General features: G+C 39.1%; 1 protein-coding gene across 5 annotated transcripts in view; it reads right to left on the bottom strand.

Moving 5' to 3' along the window:
- Window positions 1–12642, bottom strand: part of LOC106090602 (furin-like protease 2) — a 902413-nt gene that overhangs the window by 15351 nt on the left and 874420 nt on the right. For all 5 annotated transcript variants that reach the window (XM_059366328.1, XM_059366325.1, XM_059366324.1 and 2 more), the window contains exon 16: window positions 9664–9917. In XM_059366328.1, coding sequence (XP_059222311.1) covers window positions 9664–9917 — 254 coding nt within the window. The remainder of the gene's footprint in view (window positions 1–9663; window positions 9918–12642) is intronic.

Below are 12642 nucleotides of genomic sequence, written 5' to 3'. Positions count from 1 at the left end.
AACTCACTACACTAAGCGGTGGCCCCCGAATTGCATCCATATTTTGATATCAGCCAATTAATATTTATATTATATATAACCCAAATAGAGAATTCAAGCATTTTTCTGAATTTTATGTTTTTTTTTTGTGAAAAATTTTCCTATAGCTCTTACAAAATCACTCTTTAGTATCGAAATTGCTCTCACATGGATTTTAGTATGTATTCTTGTGGGTACGGACCAATGATTCTCAGGGGATACACATTCATGTAGTTTTTCTTAAATCTGGGCCCGATTAGGGATCTGCCCTCTTTTTGGGAATCTTGATGCATGATGCAGGTCTTCATCTAAATTCAAGCGTAGGGAGAAACCCAATATTATCCTTTCGAAAGATGAAAATTATTTATTCCATTAGGGAACAGGGGCAAGTTTCTCACATATAAATGAGTGCTGTCCGATTCAAGTTTAAGTTCACTGATAAGGAGCCCCCCTTTTTCGAGTTCGAACGGCGTGCCGCAGTGCAACACCTCTTTAGGCAGAAGCTTTTACATGGCTGCCATACCAAATGGTACAGAACCTCACATATGTCGCCAGCATTAGGAGGGGCTAATCAATAATGCTAATTTTCTTGCCAGGATTCGAACCAAGGTGTTCAGCGTTATAGAAGGACATGGAAACCTCTGCGCAATGGTGGCCTTCAATACCACTACCTTTTCCAAAGATAGTGTTGTATATGCACAGCAGTTTGCTTTATTATACCACCCCTATAAAAATTCAACTCAACACCCCTACCACCACTACACATGCGAGTACAGCACATATTTGACAAATTGCCTACGAAACGTTTTTGTCATTACTTTAGTACTTCATGTCACTACCATACAACGAATACTCCCACACATACTCGTACATTTATACAAAACCCCACAGCTGCTCACACTTAGCCAAAAGAATAACAACAAGGACAAGAGAAAAATGTGTGACCCCTTTTTGGACCACCCAAAGCTCCCTGCCAAAACATGTTGAAGAAAGAAAGTTATTGAGACTATAATTTTAAGGGGAAATTCTTAACAACAAGAAAAAATGTGTAAACCATAAAACAATTTTTGTAACTCCAGGAAGCCTCTCAATATCTGTGCAGGAAATATATATCTTTCATCAATTTTTCTTCTCCTGTTCAGTTTTTTTGAAAGTATTTTTGGTTTTTCTTTTGTAGGCAGGTATGCCCCATTTATTTGCCTTTATATGGTCGCTTTCAAAATGACATTTTTCATTAAAGTGATTTACACCGATTAATTGATAAATTTGATTTTTCTCTTAAATTTGCTGACACATAAAATTAATCGTTTTCAACCTTTATTGTGCGGAATAAACATGTAACAGGTGATTAATGGAAAAACTTTACGAATGGGAAAACAATGAAAAGACATTTCGTTAAAGCGAGCAAAAGATTTATGTATGTTTCTAGGTGGGTGTGTGTGCGTGTGTGAGTGTTGGAGGGGCAGGCAGGACTTTTTCGATAAAGGCCTAAAATTTTCCTATGGGCCTAAGAAATGGAATTCATTGAACTTGGTAAGTAAATTAATTACTGTCGCTTACAATTAAATGGCTTAGCTAAAATTTCCTTAAAGGTCAATTAGGGCTCTAAATGTAAAAAGTTTTTAGAATATTTGAACATTAAAGTAAAAACGATATCGTGGGATATATTTTCTGAATTTTAGGTGAACTAAATGGAGCTAATGGACCTAAATTAGGGAGTTCTATGAATGTTATATCAACATGTGCGGAATATGGTGTTTACAATGGATGTTGCAAGCACTCATATAATGAAGAGCAAAAGTCGGGCGGTGCCGACTGTATAATATCCTACAGCTTCCCTTCAAGTACAATGTGGGAGCCATATCCAAATCTGAACCAATTTTGATGGACCTCAGCGGATGTTTTCATATGGGTTATTAAACAATCGGTAACAAATTTCGGGCAAATATATTTAAACTTTTATAACTTAAGTTGACAAATGACAACATTAATGCAAATTACCACAAATCTGACAAACATATATATGGGAGCTATATCTACATCTGAGGATGCCGCAGAACCAATCCCTGATGATGGCATGGAATGTTTAACTCCTAGTCAGAATGAGGTCCAAGTAGCAGAGACCCGACTAAAGTACAACAAGGCAGCAGGAGCCGATGGGTTACCCGCTGCACTATTTAAGACCAGGAGCAACACGCTGCTGAGGCGTATGCATCAGCTTATCTGCGCAATCTGGATAGGAGAACTCATACCCGATGATTGGAACCTCAGCATACTATGTCCCGTACACAAGAAAGGAGTCAAGACGGAATGTGCCAACTACAGATGAATAAGTCTACTCCCCATCGCATACAAGATACTCTCGAGCGTACTGTGTGAAAGATTATAACCAAAAATCAATGAGAACAAGGCAACAGGAGCCGACGGGTTACCCGCTGAACTATTTAAGACCAGAGCCAACATGCTGATGAGGCGTAATCATCAGCTTATCTGCGCAATCTGGCTAGAGGAACACATACTTGATGATTGGAACTTCAGCATACTATGTCCCTTACACAAGAAAGGAGTCAAGATGGAATGCGCCAACTACAGAGGAATAAGTCTACTCCCCATCGCATACAAGGTACTCTCGAGCATACTGTGAAACCTAAAATCAATGAGAACAAGGCAACAGGAGCCGACGGGTTACCCGCTGAACTATTTAAGACCAGAGGCAACACGCTGATGGGGCGTATGCACCAGCTTATCTGCGCAATCTGGCTAGAAGAACGCATACCCGATGATTGGAACCTCAGCATACTATGTCCCGTACACAAGAAAGGATTCAAGATGGAATGCGCCAACTACAGAGGAATAAGTCGACGGTTTACCCGCTGAACTATTTAAAACCAGAAGCAACATGCTGATTAGGCGTAAGCATCAGCTTATCTGCGCAAGAACAAGGCAACAGGAGCCGACGGGTTACCCGCTGAACTATTTAAGACCAGAGGCAACACGCTGATGAGGCGTATGCATCAGCTTATCTGCGCAATCTGGATAGGAGAACGCATACCCGATGATTGCAACCTCAGCATACTATGTCCCTTACACAAGAAAGGAGTCAAGACGGAATGTGCCAACCACAGAGGAATAAGTCTCCTCCCCATCGCATACAATATACTCTCGAGCGTACTGTGTGAAAGATTAAAACCTAAAGTCAATGCTTTAGACCAGGTAAATCCATTCTAGAGCAGATATTCACACTGCGCCAAGTCCTGGAAAAGACCCGAGAAGGACAAATCAACACCTACCATAACTTTGTTGACTAGAAATACGCTTTTGATATTTGGTATTTCAAGCCATGTCAGAGTTTGGTATCCCTGTAAAATTAGTAAGAATCTACAAGATGACCCTAGCTGATGCAAGTTCCTCAGAATGAATAGGAATGAATCTCTTCGAACCATTTAATATCAAACGAGGTTTTAGACAAGAAGGCAGCCTATAGTGTGATCTCTTTAATATCCTATTCGAGAAGATTATACGAGATGCAGATGTAAATAGATATGGCAAGAGAACAAATGCTACTCGCTTATGCCGACGACATCAATATCATAGGTCGCTCACCGGAAGTAGTAACTGCAGCCTTTGAAAGAATCGAAAGTGAGTCGGTGAAAATGGGTCTGGCAGTAAATGGAGATAAGACGAAATGGATGGTTTCAACTCCCAAAAAGCCTTGCACAACCGAGCGGATAAAGAAAATGGAGAAAGTTGGGAACCACAACTATGAGATAGTCAGTAACTTTATCTACCTCGGCAACGCCGTAAACGAAATGAATGACACCAGTTTTAAGATAAAGCGAAGAATAATACTGGCAAAGCGAAGAATAATACTGGCATGCCACCACTCGACAGGCGAAGCTTACACTATACAAGACACTGATACTACCCGTGCTGTTATATGGTTCTGAGGCATGGCTACTTGTGAAAGCAGATGAGGCAGTGCTTGGAGTATTTGAGAGAAAGATTCTTCGTAAAACATATGGACCAGTTTTCCAGATAATGGAGAATATAGGCAACGTATGAACCACGAGCTGTATGAACTGTATGACGACGATAGCATAGCTACACCCATCAATATACAATGGCTGCCTTGGCTACCTCATGTTGTCAGAATGGATGAAAAACTTCAGCAAAGAAGTCTTTTGAAGGCAAACACTACGGTACCAGCAAACCGGGAAGACCAAAAGCCCGATGGAAAGATCAAGTGGTGGGAGACACTTCGAAACTTGGTGTCAGAGATTTTAGAATGAGCGCAGAAGATCGAGGCGCTTGGAACGTTTTTCTACGATGGCTAGTGGAACAAATATTCTGTCATTGCCAATTAAAGTAAAGTAAAGTATGTTATATCGACATCTGAACCGATTTCGAGCAAACTTCTCAGATAATGTGGTAGTTGTCGAGGAAAGTGTTGTGCAAAATTTTTGGCAAGATTGGTTAATAAATGCGATTGCTGTGACTCTAGAAGTAGAAATCGGGCGATATATATACATGAGAGCTATATCTAAATCTGAACCGATTTCTATAAAATTCACCAGTACTTTAGAGAGTGAAGAGAAAATCATTCCTGCAAAATTTTGAGAGAATCAGTTAACAAATGAGCACTTTATTGCAATATTTCGCAAAATCGGATGAACATATATATGGAAGCTATATCTAAATCTGAACCGATTTCGAGCAAACTTAAGATATATTGAAACAGTCGTCAAGGAAAGCGTTGTACAAAGTTCTGGGAAGATTGGTTAATAAATGCGCTTGCAGTGGCTCTAGAAGTGCAAATCGGGCCATATACATATATGGCAGCTATATCTGAATCTGAACCGATTTTTATAAAATTCATCAGTTATGTTGAAAGTTATAAAAAAATCCCTTCGGTCAAATAACGAGAGAATAGGTTAACAAATGAGGACTTTATTGCAATATATCGCAAAATCGGACGAACATATATATGGGAGCTATATCCAAATCTGAACCGATTTCGATAAAACTTAAGAGATACTGTTACGGTCGTCTAGGAAAGCGTCGTATAAAGTTCTGGGAAAATTGGTCAATAAATGCGCTTGCAGTGACCATAGAAGTGAAAATCGGGCGATATACATATATGGCAGCTATATCTAAATCTGAACCGATTTCTATGAAATTCATCAGTTATGTTGAAAGTCATAAGAAAATCCGTTTTGCCAATTAACAAGAGAATCGGTTAACAAATAAGCATTTTACTGCAATATTTCTCAAAATCGAACGAACATATATATGGGAGCTATATATAAATCTGAACCGATTTTTTCCAATTTCGATAGGCTTCGTCTCTAGGCCGAAAAGCATACCAGTGCCAAATTTTAAGACAATCGGATGAAAACTGCGATCTGTAGATTGTACACAATTTAACATGTACAGACAGACGGATAGAAAGACATACAGTTGGACATAGACATAAATCGAATCAGAAAGTGATTCTGAGTCGATCGGTATACTTATCAATGGGTCTAACTCTCATCCTTCTGGGTGTTACAAACAAATGCACTTAGTTATAATACCCTGTACCACAGTACTGTAGAGTATAACAAGTTTAAAGGATTTTGTGGGCCATATTTTCTGAATTTTAGGTGATCTACATGGCGAGTGTCACATTCAGGAGCGTACTGAGAGGCTCACAAATGTTGGGCACTATGTAGACTGCCCGTAGACTTGAAATGGGGCGTGAGTTCGAGAATAGTCCACTGGCTCTACAGAAGCGTGATGAGACCAATACTTACTTACGCCTCAGTAGTTTGCTGGACTGCTATGGAGAATAAGTGCAGCGTTAGGACCATACAACAAGTTCGGGGAACATGTTGTCTTGATATAGGCGGAGCGATGGAAGGACCACGCCCACTAGGTCACTGGAGACTACTCTAGATGTCCGACCCATTGACACACAGATTAAATGTGAGGCAGCCACTGCCACTATGAGACTTAAGGCAATGGGAGAATGGATTGAGGAAGGGAGCAGTTCATATCATCGCTGTATATGCGAGGCGACAATAGGAAACCTGGTAGAAAGAGAAGAGGTTTCCGATCGGATACATGAGACGACACTTAAGATCGAGTGCCAGCACTGCTGCCAGCTGCACAGTCTTGTACTGAACCTTAGTTTTGCCGTCTGGAAGATCATGTTACACGGATGGATCAAAGCTAGAGGGCAGAGTGGGCCTGGGGGTTTACATTGAGAACCCAGGGATCGAAATCTGTTTTTGACTGCCTGACCATAATAAAGGGTGATTTTTTTGAGGTTAGGATTTTCATGCATTAGTATTTGACAGATCACGTGGGATTTCAGACATGGTGTCAAAGAGAAAGATGCTCAGTATGCTTTGACATTTCATCATGAATAGACTTACTAACGAGCAACGCTTGCAAATCATTGAATTTTATTACCAAAATCAGTGTTCGGTTCGAAATGTGTTCATTCACCGTAACGTTGCGTCCAACAGCATCTTTGAAAAAATACGGTCCAATGATTTCACCAGCGTACAAACCACACCAAACAGTGCATTTTTCGGGATGCATGGGCAGTTCTTGAACGGCTTCTGGTTGCTCTTCACTCCAAATGCGGCAATTTTGCTTATTTACGTAGCCATTCAACCAGAAATGAGCCTCATCGCTGAACAAAATTTGTCAAAATTTGAACACATTTCGAACCGAACACTGATTTTGGTAATAAAATTCAATGATTTGCAAGCGTTGCTCGTTAGTAAGTCTATTCATGATGAAATGTCAAAGCATACTGAGCATCTTTCTCTTTGACACCATGTCTGAAATCCCACGTGATCTGTCACATACTAATGCATGAAAATCCTAACCTCAAAATAATCACCCTTTACGATCAGCAGGAAGAGATTCGGCCGGTCACGGCATGAATGAGGTGGTTTGGTAATTATGCAAGGACGTCGAGTGTTAACATTTTTACGGACAGTAAAATGACCATAAGGGCAATAACAACCAGGACGGCAAGGTAACGAAGAGTCTTGCAGTGTAAGAAGGAGATTAACGCCTACTTTGAGGATGCCACAATCCGCATCGTTTGGGTGCCGGGCGGGGAAAGGGCGGACGATTTGACAGTGAAGGCCAGAGAACTGCCGTCGATAAACTTGGTTAACCCAAAGCCTTTCGGAACGATTTAAGGGCGTGGGTGACAAACACTGTGGAACATTGAAACAGTCGGTAGGACGGCGACAATCCAATGGGGTGATCCGAATCATGAGAGGACGAGGCTATTATTGAAAGGAAGTAAGAAGGAGGTCAGTATAGCTTTTGGTGTCATAACGTTACACATAGAACTACAAGCTCACTTATGCAAAATCGGTGCGGCAAGTGATGACATGTGTAGGGCATGTGGGGAAGATGATGAGATGTTGGAGCATTTCCTATGTCATTGCCCGGCTTTTGCAACTAACAGACACCGGTACTTAGCCCAACGATACTACAGAAGAACCAACTTAGGGGAGTGGTATGGAAAACAATTAAGGATTTTGTAAGAAGCACGAGTTTACTTTTTAGTTTTTAGAGCGCACTATAAGCCGATTACTGGCTTAGGTGTATGTCTACAGAGGTATAAGGCAGATTATTGTCTGCACCCCCTTTTCAATCCTAAGCTAAACTAACCTAAGTCCTGAGGCTAAATTAAGGAGTTTTATGAATGCTATGGCGGCCACCATAGCGCAGAGGTTAGTATGTCCGCCTATGACGCTGAACGCCTGGGTTCGAATCCTGGTGAGACCATCAGAAAAAAATTTTCAGCGGTGGTTTTTCCCTCCTAATGCTGCCAACATAGCACAGAGGTCAGCATGTCCGACTATGATGCTGACCCAGGCGTTCATCGGTGGTTTTCCCCTCCTAATGCTGCCATGTAAAACTTCTCTTCAAAGAGGTGTCGCACTGCGCACGCCGTTCGGACTCGGCTATAAAAAGGAGGCCCCCTATCATTGAGCTTAAACTTCAATCGGACTGCAGTCATTGATATGTGAGAAGTTTTCTCCGGTTCCTTAGTGGAATGTTCATGGGCGAAATGCAATACAATGCAATGCTGGCAACATTTGTAAAACTTCTCTCCAAAGAGGTGTGGCACTGCGGCACGCCGTTCGGACTCGGCTATAAAAAGGAGGCCCCTTATCATTGAGCTTAAACTTGAACTTTTTTGCATGAAGGCTATATCAACATATGCGAAATATGGTGTTTACAATTGATGTTAGCCTTTTATGTTCTTAAGAAATCAAATCGAGACAAAAACTTTGGTTGGGATTTTTACAGCGACATACAATATAAAGTCCTCCATACCTTCATCGTATGTGGGGGTGCTTATGGAGGGAATTTGGTTATCCTTGTACACCTTTCTTCTTTATTCTCTTACAACTTTATGTCACTAGGAAATCAGCATGGACCAAAGATTTTCTACAAAACCCAACGTTTTAAATCACCAAAACTATTTTCTGGCATATCCTTTAGTATACTTAAAACACACAATAATCTTACTCAACCAACTTGCTCAAAGGCAATCACTTCCTCTATTAAATCTCCCAAAAAAAATTTTTATAGATTCCGGAGTCCTTTAGAAAGCCAACAAATACAAAAAAAATATATATATATATTAAGGTGCCCCCAATGTTTTTGCCTACACCACACAATGTTTATTAGCAAACATCCAACAGCCCAGAAGAATGTCCCATTCACAAGAGAACAAACAACAAAAAGTGTTGAGTGTTTATCTGGTGATCATATTTTGCACTTTTTATGTGTTAAATCCCATAATGACGTCTGGAAATTGTAGACTTTGACACATCATAACGAACTCAAACAGCCATATATAAAAGAAGAAAGAGGAGAAACAATGCCCCAGCTAGCTCAGCGTGACTGGATGGCTAAATAAACAAGCTGAAATTGTAATCCTGACAATAGACAATACTAAACAATCCCTTTCATCCGACCTCTGTCACACAATAACAGCAACTCTCAGGAAGAAGGACATGATTTGGAATTGAAGCCATAGAATATTTGTAGTTTATATAGATGTTTGTGTGTGTGTGTGTGTGTTTTAAGAATCAAAACAACAGTGCTTTTGGGGGAGGGGCAAGTGAGGATGCTTGGTGTTGCCAATGTAATATCAGTCAGTATTGCAATGCAGCAATACCAGTAACAGCGGCAAGCATGCTCTGACTTTTAAGAACCTTACAAGCATACAAACTTACACCTACACACAATCGTAGAGACTGGTGCTCTTAGTCCGCTTTTTGATTTTGTCTAAGGAAAATCTCCCCCTAGCCCCCTCTTAAAAGCTTAAAATTTTTAGATTTCCTTTGCCTTTGCCACTAACCATGTTTGTGGTCTACCAACATCCCTAATAAAGTCATAGTTATACTGTGTGAGGGAGGGCAGGAGGGAGGGAAAGGGAGCGCAAATAGAAATGAGGCTGTATTATAAGTTGGTTGCTATATGTCCCAAAGAATCAGCTGGATTTCTTTGGTTTTACTTGACAACATGTTTGCCTAGCACAAACCCCCCCTCAGTGCTATAGCTCGGTATGTAGCTATGTACGAGTATGAGAACTCAAGCATAAGACCTCTTAATACCAACCTGTAAGACAGCAAAAATGACAGCAAATACGGTTACAATGAGAAGACAGGCAGCAACCGCAATTGCTGTGATAGTTGTTAAAGGTGAACCGAAGCGTGAGAACAAACCACCAACACCACCTGATGCACCATCCGAGTCATCTAACAGGTTACCATAGAGACCACCGCTATTGCCATAAGAACTTCCAAATTGTTGTTGTTCTGCAGCGGCAGCTATGCGTCGTTTGCCAGCAGGAGAGGCATTGATGCAGCCACCTATTGGGGAAAGAAAGATAAATAGATTAAATTTGTAATTAGTAAAGAATCATTTAATGAGAAATTTGAGACAATAATAATATGAAGATAGGATAAGATAACATTAAAAAAAAATTAAATAAAAAAATAATAAAAAATTAAAATAATAAAATAAATTAAAAAAAAACTTAACATAAATTAAATAAAATAAAATGAAATTAAATAAAATAAAATAAAATAAAATAAAAAAAAAATAAAATAAAATAAAGTAAAATAAAATAAAATAAAAATAAAATGAAATAATATAAAATAAAATAAAATAAAATAATATAAAATAAAATAAAATAAAATAAAATAAAATAAAATAAAATAAAATAAAATAAAATAAAATAAAATAAAATAAAATAAAATAAAATAAAATAAAATAAAATAAAATAAAATAAAATAAAATAAAATAAAATAAAATAAAATAAAATAAAATAAAATAAAATAAAATAAAACAAAACAAAATAAAATAAAATAAGTAAAAATGCGTTAAATTCGACCGGGCCTAACTTTGGATACCCACCACATCGGGAATATATGCAAACCAACATTCATCAAAATTCGGTGAAAAATGCATACCTTATGACCCATAGCAGCTATATCGAAATATGTTCCGATTACTAATAAGTGCAAGTCATTGCTCAATTGTGTAAAACAGAATATTGGTCTTTTTAGTCTCTCTATCTAAAAATAAACCAATCTGAACCATATGCGACACGGATGTCGAAAAGCCCAATATTAGTCACTGTATCAAGTTTCAGTGTAATCGGATTATAAATGCGCCTTTAATGGGGCCAAGACTTTAAATCGAGATATCGATCTCTATGGCAACTATATACAAATCTGGACCGATCTTGACCAAATTGAAGAAGGATGTCGAAGGGATTAACACAACTCACGCTCCCAAATTTCGGCGACATCGGACAATAAATGTGCCTTTTATGGGCCAGAAACCTTAAATCGAGAGATCGGTCTACATGGCAGCTATATCCAAATCTGGACCGATCTGTGCGATATTGCAGATGTATGTCAAAGGGGTTAACTTAACTCACTATCCCAAATTTCGGCGACATCGGACAATATATGCGCCTTTTATGGGGCCAAGACTATAAATCGAAATATCGGTCTACATGGCAGCTATATCCAAATCTGAACCGATCAGCGCCAAATTAAAGAATGATATCGAAGGGCCCAAGACAACTCACTGTTCTAAATTTCAGCAATATCAGATAATGAATGTGGCTTTTATACCCTAAATTGGAGGATCGGTCTATATGACAGCTATATCCAAATCTGGACCGATCTGGGCCAAATTAACGAAGGATGTCGAAGGGCCTAACACAACTCACTGTCCCAAATTTCATCAAAATCGGATAATAATGTGGCTTTTATGGGCACAAGACCCTAAATCGGGGGATCGGTCTATATGGCAGCTGTAACCAAATCTGAACCGATCTGCGCCAAATTAACGAAGGAACTTGAAAGGCCTAACACAACTCACTGGCCTAACAAAAATTTCAGCAAAATCAGATAATAAATGCGATTTTTATGGGCCGATCCCAAATCATCGGATCGGTCTATATGGGGGCTATATCAAGATATAGTCCGATATAGCCCACCTTCAAACTTAACCTATTTATATCTCTATTTTTAATGACTGTAGCGTGATTTCAACAGACAGGCGGACGGACATGTCTAGATCGTCTTAGATTTAACGCTGATCATGAATATATATACTTTATAGGGTCGGAAATTGATATTTCGATGTGTTGCAAACGGAATGACAAAATGAATATACCCTCATCCTTCGGTGGGGGTACAAAAAAAACAAAACAAAATAAAATAAAGCCACTAAGGAAAGGCAGTGCCGACTTTATAATACCCTATACATAGTGTAGGTGTGGGGTATTATAAAGTCGTCAAAGTGGGAGCTATACCTAATTCTGAACCAAGTTTGATGGATCTCGGCAGATGTTTTCAATCCATATAAAATTTCGAGCAAATATGCATCGCGGAAAGTTTTGTGCACAATTTTGGCAATTTTGGTCAATAATGCGCTTGCAGTGACCATAGAAGTGAAATCGCCAAATTTTGAGAGAGTTGGTTAAAAAATGAGCACCTTATTTCAATATTAGGCCAAATCTGACGAACATATATATGACAGCTATATCTAAATCTGAACCGATTTCGAGCAAACTTTATAAATATTTTGGAAGTAGTCGAGGAAAGCGTTGTACAAAGTTCTGGTAGGATTGGCCAACAAATGCGCTTGCAGTGGCTCTTAAAGTGAAAATCGGGCGATATGTATGTCAGAGCTATATCTAAATCTAAACCGATTTCTATGAAAACTGTCGAAAGTCAAGAGAAAATCCATCGTACCAAATTTCAAGAAAATCGGTTAACAAATGACATTTTTATTGCATTATTACTGCAAATCGGACGAACATATATATGAAAGCTATAGCCAAATCTGAACCGATTCTTTCCAATTTCGAAAAGCTTCATCTCTAGGCCGGAAAACACCCCTGTAGCAAATTTAAAGACGATCGGATGAAAATTGCGACATATCGTTTGTACACAAATTAACATGGACAGACGGACAGACAGACGGACATAGCCAAATCGAATCAGAAAGTGATTCTGAGTCGGTCGGTATACTTATCAATGGGTCTATATCTCTTCCTGTTGGGTGTTACAAACA

Source organism: Stomoxys calcitrans, chromosome 4, assembly GCF_963082655.1.
Source record: "Stomoxys calcitrans chromosome 4, idStoCalc2.1, whole genome shotgun sequence".
In the NCBI taxonomy this organism is placed as follows: Eukaryota; Metazoa; Arthropoda; class Insecta; order Diptera; family Muscidae; genus Stomoxys; species Stomoxys calcitrans.
The sequence above is the reverse complement of the archived record's forward strand: the minus strand, read 5'-3'. Positions and strand labels throughout refer to the sequence as shown.